Source organism: Thyridium curvatum, assembly GCF_004353045.1.
Source record: "Thyridium curvatum strain D216 chromosome Unknown NODE_20_length_475153_cov_84.797782, whole genome shotgun sequence".
NCBI classification, from domain to species: Eukaryota; Fungi; Ascomycota; class Sordariomycetes; order Thyridiales; family Thyridiaceae; genus Thyridium; species Thyridium curvatum.
In genome coordinates, this window is record NW_022156775.1 from 59,133 (window position 1) to 83,974 (window position 24,842).

The 24,842-nt window shown below is 56.7% G+C and overlaps 6 protein-coding genes across 6 annotated transcripts; 4 read left to right on the plus strand and 2 right to left on the minus strand.

Moving 5' to 3' along the window:
* Window positions 1-8: 8 nt before the first annotated feature.
* E0L32_004247 (uncharacterized protein) lies at window positions 9-6,455 on the plus strand (the record flags this gene model as incomplete). Its single annotated transcript, XM_031138637.1, has 2 exons — window positions 9-5,864; window positions 5,943-6,455. 2 exons carry the CDS (start codon window positions 9-11, stop codon window positions 6,453-6,455), a joined length of 6,369 nt encoding a protein of 2,122 aa, XP_030997260.1.
* Window positions 6,456-7,054: 599 nt separating this feature from the next.
* Window positions 7,055-10,252, minus strand: E0L32_004248 (uncharacterized protein; the record flags this gene model as incomplete). The annotated part of the gene is made up of 1 exon (XM_031138638.1): window positions 7,055-10,252. One exon carries the CDS (start codon window positions 10,250-10,252, stop codon window positions 7,055-7,057), a length of 3,198 nt encoding a protein of 1,065 aa, XP_030997261.1.
* A 1,836-nt stretch (window positions 10,253-12,088) lies between these two features.
* Window positions 12,089-13,949, plus strand: E0L32_004249 (uncharacterized protein; the record flags this gene model as incomplete). The annotated part of the gene is made up of 3 exons (XM_031138639.1): window positions 12,089-13,267; window positions 13,335-13,396; window positions 13,559-13,949. The coding sequence occupies 3 exons, from the start codon at window positions 12,089-12,091 to the stop codon at window positions 13,947-13,949; spliced, it is 1,632 nt and encodes a 543-aa protein (XP_030997262.1).
* Window positions 13,950-14,579: 630 nt separating this feature from the next.
* On the plus strand, window positions 14,580-16,484 carry E0L32_004250 (uncharacterized protein; the record flags this gene model as incomplete). The annotated part of the gene is made up of 4 exons (XM_031138640.1): window positions 14,580-15,111; window positions 15,182-15,743; window positions 15,804-16,046; window positions 16,148-16,484. 4 exons carry the CDS (start codon window positions 14,580-14,582, stop codon window positions 16,482-16,484), a joined length of 1,674 nt encoding a protein of 557 aa, XP_030997263.1.
* A 2,752-nt stretch (window positions 16,485-19,236) lies between these two features.
* On the plus strand, window positions 19,237-21,512 carry E0L32_004251 (uncharacterized protein; the record flags this gene model as incomplete). Its single annotated transcript, XM_031138641.1, has 3 exons — window positions 19,237-19,346; window positions 19,409-20,077; window positions 20,141-21,512. The coding sequence occupies 3 exons, from the start codon at window positions 19,237-19,239 to the stop codon at window positions 21,510-21,512; spliced, it is 2,151 nt and encodes a 716-aa protein (XP_030997264.1).
* Window positions 21,513-21,766: 254 nt separating this feature from the next.
* E0L32_004252 (uncharacterized protein) lies at window positions 21,767-23,580 on the minus strand (the record flags this gene model as incomplete). Its single annotated transcript, XM_031138642.1, has 3 exons — window positions 21,767-22,654; window positions 22,760-23,335; window positions 23,416-23,580. The coding sequence occupies 3 exons, from the start codon at window positions 23,578-23,580 to the stop codon at window positions 21,767-21,769; spliced, it is 1,629 nt and encodes a 542-aa protein (XP_030997265.1).
* Window positions 23,581-24,842: the final 1,262 nt, after the last annotated feature.

A 24,842-nucleotide genomic window follows, 5' to 3' on the forward strand; every position in this document is an offset into this window, starting at 1 on the left:
CAGGGATTATGGACCTCGACAGGCCAGAAATATGTACCTATTTCACCCCTGATCGCTCGCTCTTGCCAGAGTATCCCCTCAATACCAGAATACACCTCGAATTCCCTGTTTACGGCCAGAAAGGGACGTTTTACATTCGCATCGGCGGTCGTCAGATGTCTTCCGCACCGTCCCCAGAAGCTTCCGAGGGAGCTCCGGACGATGCTGCCCCTCCACCACCAGCGCCGCCCACCGCAGCCCTTACAAGCACCAACCCGGAGCTCGACGTCGCGAAGCTCAAGGCTTTGCCGGCCGAACAGCAAGACCTGTTCTTGCTGAACTTTGTGTCGACTCTCAGCAAGCATGTCCTGTCTCTTGCGCCCGACGACTGCACGGCGCAGCAGTTCTACCTGAAGAAGGAGATCTTCCAGATCATCAACCTCCCCGCGCCCGCGCCTTCTCGAGTCGTGCGAAACAACCTGGGGAAGTGCCTGGGACACATATTTGGCAAGGGCGACAGAAAACTGCTGTTCGAGACGATCAACGAGCTGAATGCCATCGTGTCGGCGGGCAAGTCAAAGTCCGACGCCGACATCAAGGCGAAGCATGCGGCGGTCGCGTGCTTGGGCGACGTGTTCGCCGCGGCCGGAGACAGCGCGATAGGCCTTCACCAGCTGACGTGCAGCACCTTGATCAAGACACTGAAAGCGTCACAGAACAATGCGGGTCTGCGTGCGGCCATATTCACATCCCTGGGCAAGCTCGTCAAGATGATCGAAAGCAGCCTGGACGATAGCCTTGCGCGCGATATCTGGAAACAGGCGAGAAATCATGCGTCGAGCGATAAAGGATCGTTAGTAGTGGTCTCGGCCTGTCGGTGCCTGAAGAATATGGTCCGATATACGCCGTACTTCGACAACTCTAGCGACTTCGAGAGCCTGCAAAAGACGATTTTCAAAACGATGGACTACGCCTCATCTCAAGCTCGACAGGCAGCGGCAGAGTGTCTCGCAGAGGCAATGGTCAAGGGATACTCAGAGTCTGCTGTCGGCGAATCTCTATCGAAGCTCAAGAGAACAAAGACCAAGAGCCTGAAGCGCGCATCTACAGCGCCAGGTGTCATGCAGGACGAAGACGACATACCCTCGCGATCGGAGAGCCCTGCCCCCACCAAAAAGTCGCAGGATCTCTCTCTTTCTGTGACCGATATTCTGAGGACCCTATCTACACAATATGTTCGCATGTCGACCACCAACAGAACTCGCGCTGCTCTCGGCATGTGCTACACCAAAGTACTTCAACGTCTTGGGGAGAGGATAGTCGAAACCCACTACCTCGCCATTGTGGACAATCTCAGTATCGATATCCTGGGACATGCCAATATCGTGAATAACAGATATAGGTCGCTGATCTCCCGGCGCATTGTCGACATCATCTTACAAGATGTCGTTGGCCAAAAGCTGCTCGGCGAAACAGCTCAGTCCAATTGCGCGAAGTCGATAGTGAACGGCATACTCAAAAACTACCCCCAGGTTTTGAAGGAAAGGCCTGAGCCAACCAAGCACACGTTGATCGTATCCTTAGGGGCGCTGTCATCCTTGATCAAAAGCCTCGGATCTGCGACGAATAACTTCGCCGAGGCCTGTCGGGATGGGCTTCTTCAAGTGCTGCAGCATCCAAGCTACACAGTCCAGGTCTTTGCTTCGGCTTGCATGAAAGCATTTGTTCTTGCATGTCCTCAGCAGCTCCTGCCTTGCCTCTCTGTTTGCATGAATAGCTTGAACAGAGAGTTGGGTCTTGTCGCCGGTGGCCGGAACAACCCGCGCAAATGCATAGGCTTTGCCCATGGTCTAGCGGCGACCCTGAGTGCTAGCCCTCTCCGGCCGTTGCATGGCTCGGTGGACATCAACAGCCGTGTGCTATCGATGGCGACCAACCTATTGAAGTCCAGCGGCAAGCAGGAGTTGCGAGTCGCCAGCACACATATACAAGTAGCATGGACTTTGATCGGGGGACTCATGTCTCTCGGTCCGAATTTTGTCAAGATTCACCTTTCGCAGCTGCTATTGCTGTGGAAGAATGCGCTCCCGAAGCCCTTGGCGAAGGACAACACCAGCAGCCGAAACTATCTTGAGGCGTCTTTCCTCACACATGTGAGAGAATGTGCCTTGGGTTCAATCCTCGCGTTTCTCCAATTCAATCATCGTCTGCTCACCGTCGATGTGTCTAAGCGCATAGCAACGATGCTTCAACACACGTCAGCATACCTCAAGACATTGCCAGCCAAGAAGACGACCGAGGACATCACCCAGAGATTGACGCCGGCCCTGCAGCTCCAAGATCTAGATCTTATGGTCCAGAGGCGAGTGCTGCAGTGTTACATCAAACTGATCAACTTGAGCCCGGCCGGTGGAAGTGAGGCACTTCTTCAGTCGAATCTCCTCACCCTTGCACTGTCGCTGTTTGCTGATCCGGATAACTACACGCCCAGCTCTCTCAGCGCATCCATCGCAAATGCTGCAGGGACCTTTGAAACGATATGGGATGTCGCAGATAATTCCGGGTTCGGAGTCACTGGGCTTGTGTCGGGCTTCAATGTGAAGGACCTTCCAGGGCAGCATGAAAACTCAGCTGAGCCCTCCCCCTTGGAGGAGAGCGGACCGGAGAGCTCCATTGAAAGCCTCTTGAGGTCGCCCATTTGTGGCACACTCGAACACGATGCCTCGTTGCTTTACATTGCTGGGTCCGATGCGCCTAATGAGTTGCCAGATCCACCAGCCACAGAAGTGGTCAACATGGCAATTCAATTGTTTGCTTTCGTCTTCCCCCTGACCCCCGCCAAGGTTCAAGAGAGTATACTTGAACAGACAGCAACCTTTATCTCGGCAGGTTCACTGCAACGTGACCCTGGCCGTAAGGCCGCAATCAATGTCAATGTCTCCGTCGCGTTGCTGTCGGCCCTGAGAGTAGCTGTCAAGGAAACTCAAGCCTCATCCGGAGATATCACCAACATGGCCGTCGAGAAGCTTCTTCAAGAGCTGGTCCGAGGGTTTGTCATCGACCCAGACCAATACATTCGAAGCATTGGCTACGCAACTCTCGGACGGCTCTGTAACGCGTGCGGCAATTCGTTCACGAACCACGAAGTCAAGTATCTCGTCGACACCATCGTCGGCAACCGAGAACCCAGTGCTCGAGCTGGCTGTGCCATGGCCCTGGGCTGCATCCAAACAAAGGTGGGCGGCCTCGCTGCCGGCTACCATTTGAAGACGATTCTTGGTATCATCATGTCACTATGCAATGATCCGCATCCGACTGTCCACTTCTGGGCCCTGGAGGCTTTTGCCCTTGCGTCTGATGCTGCGGGCCTTGGGTTTTCGAACTATGTGTCTAGCACCCTTGCGATGTTGGCACAGCTCTATGTCTCCGATAACCATCACGCTGAAGTGAGCTCGGCCATTTCTATGAGCCTTGAAATGGATCTATCCACGACCGCTGCCATAGCGCGCTGCATCGACTCCATCATCAATGTCCTCGGACCTGACTTGCAGGATTCTACGAAGTCGAGGGAATTGATCCTCACGCTCGTGAATGAATTCCAGCAAGAAGAGGACATTCGAGTTCAACAAGCCAGCTTGAGCTGCCTGGAACACCTCTCACTATACGCACCTGGGTATATGCAGTTTGAAGATTATGTCAGACTCCTCCAGAAGTACCTTAACTCGGAGTACCTGGAACTTCGAGACGTTGCGGTGGATGGCCTGTACAACCTGATGAAACGCAATCCGTACGACGTTATCGCGGCAGCTGAGAAGGGCTTCGAGGAGCAGCTCTGGCTCGTCCTCGATAGCGCACCCAGCCACGATGGTATTCGTAACATTATCCGAAACTGGATGCGTCAAACTTGCCTCGCTGACACTGGCCCATGGCTGCAGCGCTTCCAAGGAGTACTGAAGATGACGCGTCCAAAAGCCGTCGAACTGACAAAGGCGTCGGCCCAAAAGTCAGGACCGGCGATAGATCTCCAAGACGAGGAAGTTGCTGGGTTTGCCGCGGCGGCCGGTGCATCGAAAGACAAGGACACGCCAAGTGGCTCGGATGTCGAGCCGCTAAGGTGGCAGGTCGTTACCTTTGCCATGAGTTGCCTCAATGACATCTTCGGTCTGATTGCTAAGGACGTTGCGACCAACGGAGAGTCACCGGCTCAGACAGCGCTTCAAAGCCGGATTGCCGACGTCGTCCGGATGGCATTCTCCGCATCTACCTCTGGCGTATTGGAGCAACGCATTCGGGGACTGAAGATCATTGGAGACGTCTTGAAAATGTTTGGAAAGACACCCGATCCCGACTTTGATGAAGCAATGCTGCTTGAGCAGTATCAGGCACAGATCAGCTCCGCCCTCACGCCGGCTTTTGCTGCAGACTCGTCGCCCGAGCTGGCTTCGGAGGCTGTCAATGTCTGTGCTGCCTTTATCTCTACCGGTATTGTTACCGATGTAGACAGGATGGGCAGAATCCTCAAGACCTTGGTTAGCGCTCTCGAGAACTTCTCCACCGAGAATGAGCATGCCGGCATTGGCGATCTCAAGGGACTGAGTTCAAATGCCCAAGTCATGGTCAAAATGTCGGTCTTTGCTGCTTGGGCTGAGCTGCAGGTTGCCAGCTCCGAGCAGCAGTACCTCTTTGATGTGCTCAAGCCTCACATAGGTACGCTTACGCCCCTCTGGCTCGAATCGCTTCGAGAATTCGCCCGGTTGCGGTTCGAGCCTGATATCTCCATGACCCTTGGCCCCCCATCCTTGTCTGGAAGCTTGGATACGATTTACGCAGCTCTGAATCGTGAGACGCTTCTCAAATTTTATCAGGAATCATGGCTCAAGCTTGTCGATGCCATTGCCAGCCTGATTGAGCAGGACAGCGAGTTTGTCTTTGATGCTCTGGATGGGAAGGAGACTGATGGTCCCAACACCAATGGCCACTCCAAAGGCGCTGATATCAATTACCGAGATGAGCCAGTAGCTTTCTTCTTTGTACTGTTTGGTATCGCATTTGAGGCCCTGGCAGCCAAGCCTGGTCACGGCGATTCCCTGGCGAGCCGCGAGCAGACTCTGGAAATCCTGCGGGCCCTTAAGAAGATCCTCCACCCTAGTGTTTCGGGACATGCTATCTATCGCGAGGCGATCTTTTCAGAGACTATGGATCTCCTGGATCGCCTGTCGCTCACAGAGGCCCTCGATGTACAGGGTGTCATTGTCGAGATCGCGCGGGCCTTGTGTGTGGCACACCCTGCCGCAAGGAAGCAGGAAGAGCCAGATACCGGAGAGCTGTCTGAGGACATCGAGCAGCTCTTTGAGCTCACTCGCATCATTGTTTTGGTCCTGTCTGGCCTCCTCCCTAATCTGGCTGAAGCAAACCAGCCGGTCCGACACCAGATGACAGAGGAAGCGATCCTTCTCATCCGCACATCCCTGAACGCACTTGTCGACGCGGCCGAGGTCTTCCCGACTGTGATCAAGACCGACCTCCATGCCTGCTGCATTCACATCTTCGCCACGATCCTGGCTACGCCTATATGCCAGGACCTCGTCGTGCCCCAGTCGCTGCCCATTCTGAAGCGGTTCATCGCCACCATGTACAAGTCGAGAACAGTGGAGAGCGATGGTGGAAGCCAGACCGATGTCCAGCTGCAGGGCTGCTTGCGCCGGTTCCTCTCGATCTACCTGAATGCTCAGAAGCGGGAGGCCCCTACCTCGCTCCCCTGTGTCAAGAACTGTCTTCTGGCTATCACGATTCTGTTCACCGGCGGCCGGAACCAGCTGCCGGCTAGTGATCCCCTTGTGGTCAGGTTCCTCGACGAGCTAGTTGACTGCCTTACGGATCGAATGGTATGTTTTAAACACCTCTGACACACAAAATTTTTTATTTCCCTGGTTCGCTAACGATTGATATTCCACCCGAAACAGACAGCCCGCATCGCCGCAAACTGTGTCCGCTCCCTCGTCCTACAGCCGAGGCACACCCCGGCCGACCAGACCATCGTCCGCCACCTACTGCCCCGCCTTGTGGCCTTTGTCACCAACACGGAGCCCGAGGACCCGGAGCGGGCGCGGCCCCACGTCGCGCAGACGCTCAGCTCGTACGTCGCCGCCGTGCCGAGGGACCACGCGCCCATCGCCATGGCGCTCGTCGTGCCGACGCTGCTGTCGCGCGCCGCGAGCGAGGACGGGGGAGAGAGGGACGCCGTGTACCGCGAGACGAGCGCGCGGCTGCTGGAGCTCGCGTCGGTGGACCAGGCGGCCTTCCGGGGCGTGGTGGCGGGCATGAGCGAGGGGCAGAAGGCGTTTATGGAGGAGGTCATCAGGGCCGGGAGGCAGAGCGCCGCTGGTGCCGGGGCGGGAGAGAAGGGTGCCGGTGCGGCGAATGGGGGCGGGCAGCCGAGCATTGCGTTGAAGATGGACTTTGGGGGAGGGCAGTAGTGATGTTGTGGATGTGTAGCTGTCAGCTTGGGGAAGGGCGGAAGAGAGGATACGCATAACCTGAGTAAAACTACCCAAGTAGATCTCGCAGGACGGAATATCTGCAGAACATGACCTCTTAATTAAACATGAACATTTTCTCATACTGGACTCCGCCATGTGAGAAGTTTTGAGTTGTTTGGTTGTAGCCTCCTTGATGCTTGATGTTCATGAGCATTCTGGGTTCCTTCACTCTCTCTTTCTCTCTCATACAAGCATAATTGTTAAAGCAAGAACACTCAAAGGCCTTTGAACAAAATAACAAAAGTAAATTGCTGTAGTGCAGAGTGTCCAGTCTACTGTGCTGGCCACGCCTGAAGTCTAATCCCGATTTGTGATTTTAATCATAACATCAAATGCAACTAACTATCATCACACAAGACATCTTGTCCGGTCTTGCCAGATTTCCAAATATCTTTTTTGGAAAAGCATTATCACTCTCAACTGTCCATAAAGGATCATTCCCTCTTCCCCACACTCACTCACCACGGGGTGATTATCATCTTTCCCTGTTAAGACATTACTAGGTTGAGTCACAATCGCCAGCCCCCCTGACACTCTTACTCCGCCCACCCAAACACCTCGCTGACAGACTGCGTGTTCGACCGCAGGCCCGTCAGCGCGACGGCGAGCGCAACCACGTCGACGAGCAGGAGCACGGCGCCCGCCATCATGAAGCGCGGGCTGAAGACGCGGTAGAGCATGAGGTGGCGCCGCAGGTGGCCGGCCCAGCACATGGTGGCCAGCGACTCGACGGCGAAGTAGGCGACGAAGGCGGCCAGGGCGCGGCTCGCGGCCTCGAGCAGCCCCCTGCGCTTGGGGCCGACCTTCCACAGCACGAGGAGGGGCACGGCGACGGCGGCGACGATCTGGCCGGCGAAGGTGTTGAGGACGACGACGAGCGGGCTCCAGGGGTAGCGGATGGTGAAGAGCGGGACGAAGGCGCTGTCCCACTGGATGCTGGCCATGGTGGCCTGGTGGCCCGTCTTGAAGTAGTAGTAGTTGGCCAGCAGGGCGAGCACGACGGGGCCGACGGCCTCGCCGCTGAGGGAGAGCAGGTCGAGCAGCTCGGCGAGGGAGAGCACCTGCCAGAGCTCGAGGGCGAGGGCGCCGCTGCCGACGGGCTTGGTGAGCAGGAGGCACGCCGCGAGGACGTTGACGAGCAGGAGCAGGTAGCGCGCGCCGTGGGCGTTGCCGTAGCCCAGCACCGTGACCTGGGCGCGGTTGGAGCCGGGCGCGGCGAAGGAGTGGATCGAGACGCAGGGCGGGGCCCAGGCGAAGGCCGTGCTGCCGGCGACCACGGCCAGGGCGAGCACGACCTGCGCGACGTACACCGAGACCGTCTTGAGCGTGCCCTCGGGGACGGCCGAGGAGAACCACTTGCTGTTGTCCGCCGCGTCGAGGAACCAGTACCCGGCGGACATGAAGAGCACCGTGCGGAAGACGTAGCCGATCCAGGCGGGCGCGAGGCCGTCGTACGACTTGCTGGTCTGGTAGTACGCCTTGATGATGGACGGGAGGGCGAGGAAGACCACGACAGGGATGACGAGCTGCCACGGCGCCGAGGTGGAGGACGTGGCCGAGGCGTAGTAGGTCGATGTGCAGTAGGGCATCTGCTCCTCGCGGCACAGCTTGGAAAAGGAGGCGAGCCGGCCGAGGACGGCGAAGAGGACTGAGTGGTAGACGGCCAGCGCTCGGTCCCCGACTTTGGGGAGGCGGAACGCGGAGATGGCCGAGACGAGACCAAAAGAGCCCAGGAAGAAGAGTAGGATGCTGTCCTCCCAGATAGTGAAGGAGTTGGAGGCAAAGCCGACAGACTGGCTCACTGTGAACACGACGGCCAGCCATCCCCAGACAGTCGTAGGGAACAAATTGACGATGCGCTTGCCCATGCCGAAGAGCGCAATTGTGACAGTGACCAGACTTGCCAACACAGCGAGACTGACGCCTGCGTACCACCATGGGAGTTCTACCAAGGACGATGTCGCTGCCCCGGCGGCGAAGGCTGGCACGGCGCCAACAATTGCCGCTCGAACCAGGTCTCGGTGGAGAGTTAGGTGAGAAGCCAGGGTCATATCGACGGATGCGCCTTCAAGCTCCAGCTTCTTTTCGGCGAGCTCAAGCTCGGTATCTTCAAGGACAGCCATGTCATCCTCCTCGTCGGTGGAGATGTAAATAAGAAGGACCGCCACGCCAAAGGCCATGATGGCGATGCCCAGAATCATGCTGGGAATGTCGAATCTGGCCCAGAGATCCTTGCAGATGCTCAACGTCTCCTCCTGGTACTTGGTGTACGCTCTGTAGGCTGCTTCCTGAGCCTGCTTCTTGGCGTTGACCATGTAAGACTGCTCAGCTTGGGCGTATAGCTCAGCTGGAGATCCCGGCCCAGCAGCCTGCTCTATACCACGGGCAGCAAAGTAGGATGCCTGGTACCGCTTGATCCCCGCAGCCGTCATCCTCGAGACGGCAGCCAGATTGCTCCACGACACACCACTCTTGCCGGTGAATGCCTCTTCGATGGGCCAGCCCAGCGAGTTGAAGGGGATGGGAATGCCCAGCAGGAACGCAAAGGTTGGGACAAGGTCAATCTGGTTCACGCGGCGCGTTTTGGCCGTGGCCGGGGGGGTAGCGAACTCGGGTTTGGTACGGCCAAAAGCGGGCCGGGACGAATACATCCACAGGGCGGCCTCGATCTCATCGTCGCTCTCACCGCCGTGGTCGCCTTTGCTGTCCATCCCGTGGTCGCCCATGACGATGAGCAGGGTCTTGTCGTCGATAGTAGCGGCCAGCTTGCGAATAAAGCCGTCCATCTGCTGCAGCTTCTCCGTCATGGCGGGATGCGCAGGCCCGTATCGGTGGCCGGCATGGTCCACGCCCAGGCAGTGGCCGATCAGTACATCCCACTCGTTGCTTCGCCCGGGCTCCATGAGGGGAAAGATGTGTTCTAGTACACCATTGTCGACAGTATGCAGATCCCAGACATTGAAGCTGTCGTAGGCTCTGCTGATGTTGGCCTCGAAGTAGTCTGGGAACAGCGCCGTCCAGGTATCGTCGCCCAAGTGTACAATCTTCTTGCCCGCGCTCCGCAGCTGAAACAGCAGGTTGTCTTCTTCGATCTCTGTTCCAGCAAAGTTGCTGCTCATATCGAAGAACGTCGGCAGGGTCCCCGTCGTCAGACCTTGCAGCCGCTGCAGTGTCGTGGTGGGCGGGTCGGCGATGAAGGGACGCAGGAAGGCGCGCTCGGGATGGGCGACCGCAGTCTCGTAGAGGAAGGGGAACGCATTGTGAAACTCGGCATTGTCGGCCACGGGAACGGTGAAGTCGTAGCGTAGGGCGTCAATGAGGACCACCACGGCGCGGTCGAAGGTCTTGGGGTGCCAGCAGCCACTCTCGACCGTGCCGAGCCCAGACAGGCTGGGGTCTTGGAGGGGCGGCGCAGCACAGCTGGACTTCTCGTCGAGCACGAGGCGCGTCAGGAGGAAGCCCGATGTGAAGAAGACTAGGCCGGCCGCGTGAACACACAGCATCCAGAGCCAAAAGGCCGAGGTCCACAGCCAGCGACGCTCGAAGGCAGACTTGCGACGGGCCTCGAGAGCTTCGCGCTGGGCGGCGGAGGCGCTGGCGCGTTCCTTCTCTCCACTGATGATCTTGGCGGCGGCATCTTCCATCGCCTTGACGCGCTTTGCCGCCTCGAATTGAGCTGCTATCTTCTGGTAGTCCGAGGGCGTCGGCTTCGTCTTGGCCTTTGGGGCGGCCATGGTGACGGCGGAGGAGGGAGGGGCAAGATTGCCTACCCCCTAACTGAAGATGAGGGCTCTGCACAAACAGTCAAGGAGTGACCCGACGAGGCAAAAAGAACAAAAGAAAAACAAATTGAAGAAAAGAAATGAGGTTTAGAAAAGGCCAGATAAGGAAGGACTGCCATTGAGCTCTGGACGGGAGGTGTTTAGCAGGGTACAGACAGCAACAGTCAGCAGCAAACCAAAACCAGCAAGACGCGCGCCGTTGTTACATACGTCCAGATTTTCCTCCTAACGCTTCTGTGCGGGCTTTATGGTACCGCCAAAAGCTTCTAGAATTTGACAGCTGTAGCCCCAATGACGGGAGAGCTAGGGTCCACATGCGGCGAGTTGCTGGACCCCCACAACGCCGAATCTTGGGAAGTTTGGGGCATCCTCGGCATTGCTGCTCTTGTGAAGACCGCGGACTGTCTGTGGGGTTTGACTGAAGTGGCTGAAGTGGACGAACCATGCGCAGTTTGACAATGCAGTCTCCAATCTCTGCAAGCTGCTCCAAAGAATTTCGTAGATAGAGATTTAGTCCATGTAGTTTGCAGTAGTTGAGAGTTGAAATTCTCTCATTGTCGAGCGAGTTAGTTATGAGCATATGTAAGTAGTACATTCATCTTCCGTGCCCGCCGGATCCCGGATTCAAAGCCGGCAAGCTTGCCCCAGAGCCGACATCCTGGATGCCACTGCCGGGCCTACAGGCTTGGAAATCCAAGTCCTGTGAGGCTTCTGGAGTCTGGTGCAGTCAGTGCTGCCTGCCTTCAAGGTGGATCTCGAGTCAGGGCAGCCATGGCCGACACTAGTGGCCGGATCTCGCATTCCTCTTTGGGACAGAACCGGATATCGGGAAGGAACTGCCGAAGAAATTCACCTTCACCACAGATAAATACAACGCTGCCCGTACGACATCCGCCACGGCCAGCGGAGAGCTCTCGGCCCTCGTACTCTGCTCATCCATAGAGTTACGCCGCATGCTTCCCTGTCAAATGCAACCCCCAACAATTGCAGCAGATCGGCCTCCACTTTCCGGCCCCGGAAATGAGCCCCCCGCCAGAGGACCCCGGTGCGTCTTCAAAGCCACCCAAGCAGCTCGCATGCCAGCAGTGCAGAGCAAGAAAGGTTGGTGCGCTGGTTCAATGTTCTGTTCCTGGGATTGCCTGACTATCCCATTCCCTCTGTATAGGTGACATAGCTGAGTTTATCTCGAAATGACTGCAGGTTAAATGTGACCGCGAGACCTCCGGTTGCGGGCCGTGCGTGCGCTTGGCTCTCCGTTGTTCCTATGCTTTTGGTGACGGCTCTATTGTCGAGCCAAGCACAGAGACGGCGCCTCCAGCACCGCATGAGCTGACGCAAGCCGGGATCAAACGACGCCGCATACAGAAAGCCTGTGATGCGTGCCGCATGCTCAAGGCAAGGTGCTCAGGCACCCAGCCGTGCCAAAGATGCGAGGCCCGTGGACAGCAGTGTTTGTTTCAGGGCCACGAACTGGGCATAGGGTCCGGTGCCTCCCCCGGGGCCATCTCTCATATGGAAAGCCCGGCTGAAGCGCGTACAATGACGTCCGGAATCGCTTTTGGAGATGATCCCACATTTCCACATGCAGGCCCGGCGTACGCTTCGACCCCTTCGGTAACCACACCCAGCCATCTAGGTGATATCCTAAGGTACGTAGTAGACCCTAGCTCAAGAGGCCCAACCCCAACTCCCAATCTTTTCTCGATCGGTTGCTGACCGTAACGGAGTGGGTTTGAGCTGGGCAAGAAGGACGCTATTCGGCGTTGCCTCGATTCTTATTTCGAAAACATGGACTTGACAAACTGCCCTACCCTCCACAAGGCCTCCGTACTTGCTGACTGGAACCGTGGCCAACTTGATACCAACCTGCTCAAGGTGCTATGTGCGACAGGTCTTGGATACGTCCTGCCACAGCAGAGAGAAGCTGGCTCTGTTTGCCAAAGTTGGGTGGCAGAAGCCCAACGCGCAGTGCTGGACAAGCTCGGCAGGATATCTCTTGCTGGCCTCCACACCGTGGTCCTCTTGATCAAATTCCACTACGCATCCCACACCACCGAGGACACTTGGATACTCATCTCCATTGCCGCTCGGTTAACCCTTATCAAGGGACTTAATTATGAACAGTCCCCAAGCGCGACAAGCCCAGTCCAACAGGAATGTCTTCGGCGGCTCATCTGGTCTATATTCTATCTGGACAAAATATTCAGTGGCGGCATTGACGATTTGTCTGTCCTGCCAACTAGCGCAGTACATGTTCGTCTCCCGTGCAATGACCGTCGATTCCAGCGAGGGCTCTCGTCAAGCTCGCCGTTCCTGCAAGACGTTCTTACAAACGGGCCCGAGGACGCGACTTCTTCTGACATGGATGTGCTCGCCTACCGCATGATTCTCTTTGATATCCGGCACAGGGTGCTTGCTTATACTCGGCGAGTGAAGCGCCAAGACTCGAGTCTGGCTGAATGGGAGCCGGAGTTGCTCGCGCTTAGTCGTGAGCTGGAGCGGTTTGGCGATACTCTGCCCGAAGAGCTCCAGGCCGGTGAAGACAGGCTCATGTTTATGTGCCACTCCAAAGACGGCACGGCCTACATTACCCTCTACACGATGCTGTACATGTGCCGCTGCGATCTGCACCGCTTCGTTATTCCTGGGATACGGGAATCTGCTTCCTCCGAGGCGCTCGCCAATACGCCCCCGGAATACATTAACCGCTGCCAAAAGACATGCTTGGACAATGCCATCAAGCTGTGTGACTTTTGGTCCTCCGTATATCGACTCGATCCACCACGACTTGCCGACTTTACTATCAACGTAGTGTCCATGTACCAGTGCATCAAGGTAATCGACCGTTTGGCTCACTTGCTGCCACAAGATGGGGAGCATGATCTGGAAAACATCAAGCAAAAACTCCAGGAAGCTCTGTCCCTTGCGTCTCAAACGCGACTTTTGTACCCTCGGATCCGAACCTGGGTAAGATGTCTCTTCTATCCTGCTACAGAATTGATAGGTCTTTTGTGTACTGACAGATCTACACTAGTTTTTCGAGGTTGAACGCCTTATTCCTCTACTGGGACAACGCCGCAGACCTTCTCTGACCCCGTAAGTGCTCATGCCTTGCCAACCCGATCTAACCAAGGTTCCATTGGCTCTGAGTCTTGTGCTAACAAGGTACACCCATTCGAAAAGTCCGACTTCAAGCGAGCAGAGGGTCCCGAATCACTACCTACTACGCACACGTAACGAGCCTACTCCGCGCTCTAGAGCAGCATCAGATACGGGCGAGGCCAACCCGCCAACTTCAGCACGAGTTGTGCTCGGTTCTTCAGACCACCCAGATTCTTCCACGAATGTCTTCGATTCTGGTGCTTGGACCCGCCATTGGATCGCTACGGGAACCGGAGCGGCCTCGTACGGGGCAGCTTCTCTGGCAGAAATGCCCGACTTCCCGCCAAACATCGTGTCCTATGACAATCTCCTGCCAAACAGGGAGCTTCTGGCAACGGACTTCCATGACCCCGGGGCAGCTCTGAACGTGCCTTTCGGGCTTGATCTACCCGCAAGTCCATTCGATTTGCATCTCGGCGCGTATGGCGATGCAGAGTTTCATCCGCTGTTCTATGGTGGCTGTCAGACACAGGAACCAGAAAGATGATAGGATCCGTACGCACTGCGGGGAGCACGAGGTTTGCTCCTTGCAGTGAAATCTTCAAACCAGCCCTGCGAGACGTGTATTGGAATTATCTGCGCCACACACGGACGTTGCAGGCCTAGATTCCAACCGTGTTATCCAGTACCGATCTTCTGGTAACTATGAGTGATCCCTGGCATGCCTGAGAGACATGCCCTTCATGGATTGCGGGGAACGGATCTCGCACCCCAGATTGACCGGATGTCGTACACTGTCGGTAGCTCACACCGGCGCTAGTGGAGAACTAACCCCGGCTGTCAGTCTCAATGCACCACTTTCTCGGGGGCCCCTCTTCCATTTACTGAATCACGGATCCCGGGGTTTCGGTTGGGTCACAAGAGGGCTCTGCGTTGACTTCAGCCCCCCGACTCCAGCAAATGCGACATGAGCTGATGATCTTACCCCGCTGCCTACCACGAGGTTCGGGGTTGACCCCCGTCTGGATCCACCCCATTCATAGATCTATAAGAACGGGTGATCACCCGTCCCCCGGGGGAAAAGTTTTGTTTGACGTCCTATATTGGCCACAGTCGTTTGCTTGCCTCTTTCTCTCGTCCCTTCCTGCGGACCGTCTCTTCACTACATCGCGATACGATGGGCGTCTTCGCCAAGTTCAGTGTCTTCAACACGCGCCTGGCACTCGCCTGTGCTGTGATTGCCGTGTCGACTTTCAACTATGGCTTCGACAACCAGGCCTTCTCCACTACCCAGGCGATGGACGCCTTTGACAGGCAATTTGGTGTTCTTGATCCTAAGACCAAGAAGTATATACTTGAACCATACTGGCTGTCGCTCTTCAACAGCCTCAACTACATTGGCTTCGCCTTCGGTACGAACAATCATTCTTACGTGGACACAGTCTCGCCACTCGCGTGGATCATGTACTGCATTGCTCTAGTACGTTTGCTGACAGCACGGTGCATGCTAGGTGTGTTCCTCGGTAGCATCATCTCGGCCAGGTTCGGGCGAAGGTGGTGTATGTTTTCGATGAGCTGCTATGCCATCGTCACCGCGACGATCGCTGTCACGTCTGTCAGTCGAGAACAGATCATGGCTGCTCGAATCTTGAACTACATCTATGTGGGAATGGAGTTGGCTGTCGTGCCCACCTTCCAGTCCGAAATTGGTGAGCCAGCTCGAACTTGGTGCCCAACATGAGGGAAAAGAGAAGTTTTAACAGGATTTCTCCTCTTTAGTCCCCGCTGCTGCCCGTGGCATTATGGTCGGTTCCTATCAGTTCAGCCTTATGGCAGGTGGACTGGTCATCAATCTCGTTTGCTTCGGTACCAGCAATATCCAGGACAACCGTTCCTGGCGCATCCCCATCGGGCTCTTCTACATCGTGCCCTCGATCGTCCTCAGTCTCATTTTCTTTATTCCGGAGTCGCCGCGCTGGCTTCTGCGCAAGAACAGGGTCGACGAGGCTCTTGTCAATCTCCGACTGCTCCGCCAGGGCCGCTTCAGCGAGGAAGAGATTGAGAGCGAGTTCCGCGAGCTTCGCGTCTCTCTTGAGCAGGAGGTCGAGAAGGGTCGTTTCATCGAGATCTTCCAGGGCGGCAACCTGAAACGTACCCTCATCGCTGTGGTCGTAAATATGCTGCAGCAGCTAACAGGTCAGGGCTTCTCGTCACAGTACGGCACCATCTACGTCAAGTCCTTGAATACTATCAACCCGTTCGCGTTTAGTCTGATTACACTGAGTGTAGCTCTTGTGATCATGACCGCGTCTCTGCTGTGGGCCGACCATGCTGGCAGGCGGTTCGTATTTCCACAAACGCCCGTCCTTAGTCAAGTGCTTTCACTAACACAGCGGGCCAGGGCTCTTCTCTTCACTTCGAGTACCATCATCTGTGTAGGCATGATGGTCATGGGAGGACTCGGTGTGGAGACACCAGTCTCGACAGCGAGGAGAAACGGCATTGTGGGCATGATGATTGTCTTCGTTATCGGCTTCGCCTCCGGCTGGGGACCGGTCCCTTATGTTGTTACGAGTGAGGTCTCTGCGCTGAGGCTCCGTGACTACACGGCCCGCGTCGCGTTTGGTACCAATGTGTTGTTCAAGTATGTGTGCCCTTGCAGCCTGCGGGCGGTCTTTTCGCGTTGCAGGAACGACGTCAAGTCAATGAAAGAATGGTCTGCTGACTTGCCCGATTGTCTGCCAGTTTCGCCGTTAACTTCAGCATTCCCTATCTCATCTATGACAAGTACGCCGGTCTCAACAGCAAGGTTGGCTTCATCTTTGGCGCCATCATGGCTCTCGCCATCGTCTTTGTCTACTTCTGCGTCCCCGAGTGCAAGGGCAAGACGCTGGAGCAGGTCGACTTCCTCTTCAACAGCGGCATCCCCGCAAGGAAGTTTGGCTCGACGGACGCGGCCGCGATGATGGCCGTCGCAAACGACGCTGCTGCCGTTAACTCGGCCCTGCGTAAGGAGGAAGCGGTCGACAATGTCGAGGACATCGAGCTCGCCGCCGGTGAGACGGCGTCCGGGACGAAATAAGGGGGTCTCTACTCCTAACCTTTCCCAGAATAGAACATCTTGGACGACAGCCGGAATAACCCGCAAGCAGGTCGAGCCATTAAATTCACTCATTGCTTACAGGAAGAGTAGTCTGGGTAGCATCGCCTTCAGATAATTTGCTCAGTAGTCAATGTTACTCTCGTACCGGTCCCCCCGTGGCCGACGCGTTGCCATGCTTTCGCACTCGGACAGGCTAAAAATGGAATGGATACCGTCAACTTTGACCTGGTCTCGTACACGTTTATGTTGTAAGGAGAGTGAGTGGATTAGTGAACCTCTAGAGGACCGAGGTTGCCTGGCTGTCGTTCTTACCCGAAGGGACATAGATCCTTCGGATCTTGGCATTGTCCCGACATCAGTACATCAAATATCACGTTCAGGTACGAGGTTGATATTCATTATCCCAACGAAGGACATCACCAGACTCTTCAACATATGTTCAGGCCAGGGCTTTGCTCTACTGAAGATAGCACAGATGTCCTCTACCTGTGAACATTTTCTATTGAGGGTATCTACGACCTTGTTAGCCAAGGACATGTCGCAAAAGGACTGGGATACATGTCCCTAACCACTCCATAGTGGGCAATGGGAAGATATTTTACCAGCCAAGCAAGGGTCTATGGGGCATGGTGGCGCCTGGAAAGTTTCGTGAACGACGTCCCACGCCAGTGCCTTGGGACGGGGCAAACGCACATCACTAGCTCCAGCAATACGGTCCGGTAGTTCGGCGACTAGGAGGACCTAGTCCCGGCTTGGCGAGGCTAGAGCCGGGCTTCACTTCCTCTGGGGAAGTTCTTTCTCCGAGGCGAGGACATTTCCTTGCATTGGAGGCAAGACCTCTTGCTGTGATGTGTCTCCCTTGCCCCTGAGTGTTCCGAGTACCAGACCTGCAACGCTGATGATTGATGTGCCTTGATCAAGCACCTTTGAACCTTATCATCGTTCAAATACTCGGTCATTGACAGCCAAGCCCTTGCACATCTTGAAACACGCATCATAACGACAGCTGCATTGGGACAAGGGAATCTGTTCTCGACTCGAGGAAGGACTAAGGGGCCAGGCTTGACTAACCAGATCGTCAACGGTCCAGCCACCTCGATGATCAGGGGCATGTCACGTAGCATTATCGAAGCACTTAACTGAACGGGGTTCGCCCCAAGATTGACCGAAGCTCACCGACCTTCCAATTGAGTGCCTAGCCCGGCACTCGCTCCTTGTTTTAGGCCGCCAGAGAAGTGGGAAGAGACTGTCACCGTCTTTAACTTTTAGACTTTTCGGGTCTCTGGTATGTGGGGGGAACGGGTCGTTCGTCATTCCCTAACAGTTCAAGCGAAACTTTATATCTCTCTCCTGGGCCGGGACCCGTAACGCGGCGCTTCCGGCCATTGATCCCTATGGATGAAGGAATCCTTCCTTCTCAGGGATTGTGTTCGGCACCTCTTGACGGATCGACATGCAAGCCAAGTCACCATTCTTGAGTGGCTGGCCGATCGAATCCTGCCATGCCTGGAAGTGTTCCGGCATGACGCGGGTCCCGGCATCTCTCTGATGTTGGTTCGGCACTTCAGCCACCCATATCATAAACGAACCAGAGTGACGGGTTGACTCTGGCCCCCAGACCAGAGGCTCCCGCTAACGAGGCGCCGGTACCTCAGACGCATACCCGTCGGATGCTTTCCTTGCCTCGAGTCATCCACTGCGGCGTCACTGGACTGGTAGACTGATCCAGATCCCTCACCTTGGCGTTTACCGGCGAACGCACCTCCTGGACGCCTGCGGGGAAAGCCCAAGGAAGCCAATCGCCCTAGCCTTGACCGTTTTCAGACAGCCCGATAGAGAAGCTATTATTGGCAGTACAAGATGGATGCCCTCCGTGACTTGCTGCCCAACTCATAAGGGGGGGTCACTGCCTTGCATCGTTGCCGAGAATCAGACCCCCAAGCTATGACCGTCCCATTCTCCAGTTGCATGTTATTGCCTCGGGTCGAAGAGTAATAATAGTCTTTACCCTCGATCTTGTTCAGCGCCCTGCCAAGCCGAGGACCGCCATCCGTACATAATTCGATGAAGTTTGTTGCCCCCCGATTTGGACATGCATCAGCCAAGCCACGAGACATCGGCACCCGTCATGGAGTTCCAAGGAACCTCTGGCTCGAAGAGGCGCCGGAACACTTTCGCGGAAGGCTGTCGAACTTGCAGGCTCAGAAAAGTAAGACATGGCCAGGATTTCCCAAGACGATGATTGTCACCATCCATTGATCAATCCGTCTCTGTATGATTGCTCGCTGTTCATTGACACGCCGTGATCTATCTAGGTCAAATGCTCGGGCAACCCGGGCGATGGCTCACCTTGTTCAAATTGCTCCAGGCTCAGCCTACATTGTCCCTTTTCGGACCCTACATCGAGCCAAGGTACATATCCAAGCCCGAAATACTCTTGGACCCTTGTTAGAGTGTAGCGAGGGCCCGTCACTAAACATGATTTGCAGAGAGGATATCGAGGACCATACCATCCCGCAGCCATACAGAGGCAGGCACTCTGAGGAAACGGGCCCAGCGCGCATGCCGCGAGTGTCACGCCCACAAGACTAAATGTTCTGGGGACATACCGCGCTGTGCGAGATGCGAGAGCACCGGCTTGCTCTGCGAGTACTCGGTCATCAAACGCAAGTTCAACAGTCCTGTCCAACAGAGCAGCAGGACGTGGGAAGATACGTCCAGCCCGGACAAGATGGACAGTACGCCAGACTTCACCATGACAACAACAGTCCACAGTATTCCTACCCCAGCATCATCAACCGCACATACAGAGTCACCTATGAACGACGGCCTCATGACTGAGTATGTCACCAATCATCACCGAGACAGAGCTGTGACGGACATTGGCTAACACGCGAGTTTAGGAACTCTCTCTTCCAGAAAGACTTTGTTCTTAGGCATGTCGATGCCTATTTCGATTACTTGTACCCCCTTCCAGGCTATGGCTTCCTCCATCCGGCGACGACGTATAAACAGATCCAGGAAGGGACATTCTCTCCGATGCTGGCAACGGTTCTGTGCTCCATCACGGCGGTGCTGGTGAACCCCGGTGCTGATTCGCTGGCCTTGGCGAGACGATGCTACGAGCAGGCCGAGTTCTACGCCCTGCGCAATCTCTCGAAACTCGAAGTCCACACTCTTCACCTGCTAGCGTTCTGTATCATTTTCAACTGGATCGATTACCAATGGTCAAAGTGCTGGATGTTACATGCTTCTGCGGCACGGCTTGTGAAGGCTCTGCAGCTGAACTGGGAGGACGACGGGCCCTTCGTCAACCGAGAAAGCAACCGGAGACTGGCTTGGCTCATATTCATCCTCGATAGATTTCTGGCTGGGGGATTCGACGACCACATCGAGCTCCCGGAGACGCGGATGTATCTCAGACTGCCCTGCAGTGACAGATCGTTCAAGCGTGGCGAGTCAGTCGTGATGGAGACGCTGGAGGAGAAGCCCATGGCCCTCCGGAAAGAGTCGGACCCGTCCATGTACGCGTTTCAAATTCGACTGATGTCCATTCGACATTCAATACTCAAGTAAGCCACGGCCGTGATATCGCACGATGAGCAGAAATAGACAGTGACTAACATCAGCTCCAGGATGGCCAAGGGGCTGCTCCCAGGACAGCGGCGCCATCCGCTCGCAGCCGCTCAGGAGCCACACCAAGTCATTGAGAAGATCATGGATCTGCAGGCACAGCTCTCGAGACTCGAGGATTCTTTACCGGCGTGCTACAAGCGGACCGATGCCAATATGACTCGTCATTTCGGGACTCCAGACTGGGCGGGATACGTGATGCTGGTAGGCTCTTTCCTCTGTGAAGCTTTATTCTGGATGCAACGGCTGACTGGCATTCTCGAACAGCAAACGTGGATCTGCCAGCTGCACATCGACCTCTATCGATTCACCCTGCCGGGGATCAGGGAGCAGGCCGGGCCGGAGCTCCTCCGGAGCCTCCCCAAGGCCTTCGTCGAGTACACCCGCAACGAGGCGATCGGGTGGGCCGTCAGCCTGGCGCAGTTCTGGGAGACGCTCCAGGACGTGGTCAGGAGGCGCTCGCCGGCGTCCGTCGGCCTCCTCGCCGCCGACTTCATGGTCGCCGCGTGCTGCGTCCAGTGCACCAAGATCCTCTGCTCGGCCAAGAAGTACCGCCTGTTCTCGGCCGTGGGCGAGCGGAGCTCCGCGCCCCTGCGGCGGCACGACGTCATCGACACGTTCTCGCTCGCCGCGCTGATACAATCCAACATTGACCTGCTGGATCAGTTTGCGTCGTTTGTCCCGCAGGTCGATCAGATTGTGCGTTTACTCCTTCTCTTTCGTCTCTCCTCTTGCCTTTCCTCCCCTAAATCGCAGTCCAGGAGGCGAGCTTTGACTAATAACCCAACCCTTCCAGGCCAGAGAACTCAGGTCCATCGTCCTCGACTTCCGCGACGACCCGATCCTCAGCAAGGACGAGACGCTATCGCTGCCGGCAATGGGCCCGGGGAACGGCGTGCGGCTCCCCGGACCCCACTACATACTGGAGACCGCCCTGGCGGCTCAGCACCAGGACGAGGCCATGCAGCGGCAGCGGACGGCGGCGGTGTCGGAGCGGTGGTTCAGAGAAAAGGGGCTCCCGACCACGTCCGACCCCGTCGCGGCCTTCATGGAGAAGCAGGGCGCGACGAGGGGCGACCGGCCGGGCATCCCCTTCTTCCTCGCGCAGGCCCGCGGGTTCGACAAGACCTCGTCGCAGCCTACCCTGCTCTACTCCTCGACGCACCCCCAGGTCGCGAGCGGATCTCCGACGCCCACCCCGTGGAATACGAGCCAGCAGATACCGAGCTCGGGGCTGACCCCCCCGAGCACCGCCTTCTCTCCGCCGCCGCCGCTGCCGACAATGGTGGCAGCGGAGAGCTCCCAACCCCCAGAGTTCTGTCCGCTGAGAGCGGAGCGGCCAGTGTCACAACCACCCACGATGCAGGCTTCTGATAGCATGTTGGCTTCGCAGGCGCACGCTTTCCAGCCGCCGTTTTACCAGCCCGGGTATACTGCGGAGCATCCTTGGCAATCACTGCATCGCGGGTATACTGCTTGATTAGCTTTCCCTGTTCCAAATAGAAAATTTACTCTCTTGAAGAAGAAGTCTCTTCTAGGCATATAAAAGAAAATATACATATAAAATGCGGTAGAGTTCTCGTATCTAATTCTCTAATTCTCCCCCCCCCCCTCCCTGGGGCCCAGTCTTACGCCGCCGGCGCCGCCTTCTGCTCCTGTTGCTGCGCCCCCCTCTTCTCCCACTGGCTCAGCGGGCTCTCCAGCTGCACCTCGGGGAAGCGCGGGTCCTTCTGCCAGGGCATGACGTCGGTCCTCTCGACCAGCCAGCGCAGCACGACGCCCTCGAACCGCCGCCTCTGCTCGGCGTACTCGGGCAGCTCGGCCAGGTTGTGCAGCTCGTAGGGGTCGTCGCCGCGGCGGCTGTACAGCTCCGGCGGCTCGTACAGGCGGTAGACGTACGCCCAGTCCCTGTCGCGCACCGAGATGGCCTTGCCCACGAGCTCCGTGTCGCCGTGCTGCAGCGACGCCTTGATGTCGTAGGGGTACGGGCTCTGCTCCAGCAGCGGCTCCTCGCTCGTCAGGTAGCCGCCCTCGCTGAAGGCGTAGTCGCGGTGCCTCATCTCGCCGCCCGTCCGGGGGTCCCTGCCGCCGCTGACGAGCAGCTCGCACATGGACTTGCCGCAGTGCATAAAGTACTCGCCCACGCCGGCCATCTGCAGCATCGTGGGCAGCAGGTCGACCATCTCGGCCATGCCGTCGTAGACGACGCCCTGCGGCAGCCCCGCGCCGCCGACGATGAGGGGCTCGCGCGTGAGCGACTCGGACAGGCCCGAGGGCCACTTCTCGATGAGGCCGTGGTCGCCGAGGTACTCGCCGTGGTCGGTGAAGAACATGGTCACGGTCGAGTCCCAGAGGCCCTTGGCGCGGGCCTTGTCGACGATGCGCCCGAACTGGTCGTCGAGGCGGCTGATCATGCCGTAGTAGGTGGCCATGATCTCGGCCCAGATCTCGGGCGTGGCGCGGTGCGTGCCGTGCTGCTCGCGGAGGGCCTTCATGTAGCGCGGCTCGTAGCCAGTCTATATACATATACACACCAGTCAGACTACTTGGAATTCTTTTCCTTTTTCTAGAGAGAGGAGGATCAGGGGAAGGGGAGGGGGGGGGGCCGGGGGGCGGCTTACCTTGTCGTCCTTGCTCGCGGGCGCCGTCATCTCCTTGCGGTCGTACATGGAAAAGTACGGCTCCTCGACCTGGAAGGGGCAGTGCGGGAAGAGCAGCGGCAGGAAGAGCACCCACGGCTTGTCCGCCGGCGGCCTCTCGAGCCATTTCAGCGCGCTGCGCACGGCCGCGTCGTCGTAGTCCATGGCCGCCGACGCGTTGCGCAGGCCCTTGTAGAACAGCCGGCTCCAGATGTTCTCCGGGTCCGGCGGGGGGCCCTTCTTGAACTGCGGCAGGAACTCGGGCGTCTCGAGGAAGCCGTACTCGTCGACCGACAGCTCCGTGACGTGCGGCGCGAAGGTGTCCCCCCGGGGCGCCAGGCAGGCGACGTGGTAGCCGCCTTCCTCCTTGAGCGCGCGGAACAGGTTGGGCTCCCAGGGCTTGATGAGGTTCTCGAGCGAGCGGTGGCCCGACACGTGCGGGTAGTTGCCCGTGAACATGGAGCAGCGCGACTGGGAGCACACCGAGGCCTGCAGGAAGCAGTTGGTGAAGCGGGTGCCCTGGGCGGCAAAGGCGTCAATGTTGGGCGTCTTGACGAGCTATAGATCCCACCGAGTGTCAGCAGAGCAAGTTTCACTTAGGGTCTGCTTCTCTCAAAGCAGAGGAAGAGTTCACGAACCTTGTTCCCGTTGCATCCCAGAGCGTCGTAGCGCAACTGGTCGGGCATGAAGATGATAAAGTTGGGCTTGTCGACCTTCATGCCGCTCGGCTTGTGAGGCTCCCGGTGAGGCGGGTGCTCGACATGCATGCCGAAGCCTTTGTTCTGGACGGGCTTGGTGGCCATCTTGCTCTCCTCTGACACGCACGCCCACAAATAGTCTACTAGTGATGGTTGCTGACAGTTAGGCTCCTATTGCTCGATATCTAGACCCAGATAAGGCCTGGGAAAGACGAATGCTTGGGAGGCTTTGTACTTGAATGAGTCTTGAGTGAGAGTCTCTGTAGCATGCGACAGCTCCCCGCACTTATATGGGAAATGCGACGCGGGCATCCGGTCGGGGAGTTGGGCCTTGCGCCCCCTCGATATCCACTCGTCGAACAAATTCACATCTGTCAAACCGGCATCTCCCCGACCTACTGGGAATAAGAGCATCTGCTTACCCCGGGAAACCAAAACATTTCCAATTGATTGGGCAAGAGGACAACACAAAACGGAGAGCCAGATGGGTGTGTGGGGAGCGATATCCGGCGCCAAGACACGAGATCCGTGTAGGGTTGCCCGAGATGCGTGGTGATTGCCGACAGCCGGTCACAAGTCATGCAACGAGAGTTGAAATTCCCATGTACAAGTTTTGGATGGTAGGTAATCGTCTTCTCTAGCGCATTTGTCTCATTGCTCGAGGACAAGGACAATTCTGTAGAGTTGAGGTCGAAGGCCGGAGATGATGCTCGGGTAGCGGACCACTTTTCCGGGCCCCACATTCGGCATCGGGGTGGAGGGACGGAGAGCTCAATCGGAGGCACAGACAGATGGCAATTGCCAGCAGATATAGTTCCCCCCTCCACAACGGGAAGTGGAGTAGGAAAGGATGCTTCAGTTGTCTTTGCCATGCTCTGACGCTCATCCTATCCCTCTAACCCTCTCGAATGCTCTTATCGTCGCTGCTTGCAAAAAGGGTCACGATCCGCCCAAGAAAGCGGTGTATGGAGCAGCTGAGTTGAGCTGCATGACAACGACACGGCTGCTCTCAGTATGACCAAAATGTCTACTTGTTGTCAAGACATAATAGTAATTATACAATTATATAGAATGTACAAAGTATACTAGCACGCCTTTCCTCTCCTTCATGGTAGTCAGTGCTATTGTTTCCGGCGGTGAGATCCGCCCCTTGTCTCGAGAAACAAGAGCGCGCGCAGATGTGTGTATGTACGTGGCACGACGGACGCTGCCAAATGGTTTTATATCCAGTTCCGCTGTGATGGTTTCGCTTTGGCGTCGATCCAAATGGGGTTTAATGAGGTCATCAGTTCAAAAGACAAAATGTTGCCGGTCAGCTCGCTTTTGAGAGAAGTCGAATAGAAAAGTCGTCAAAGGGATAGAATGTC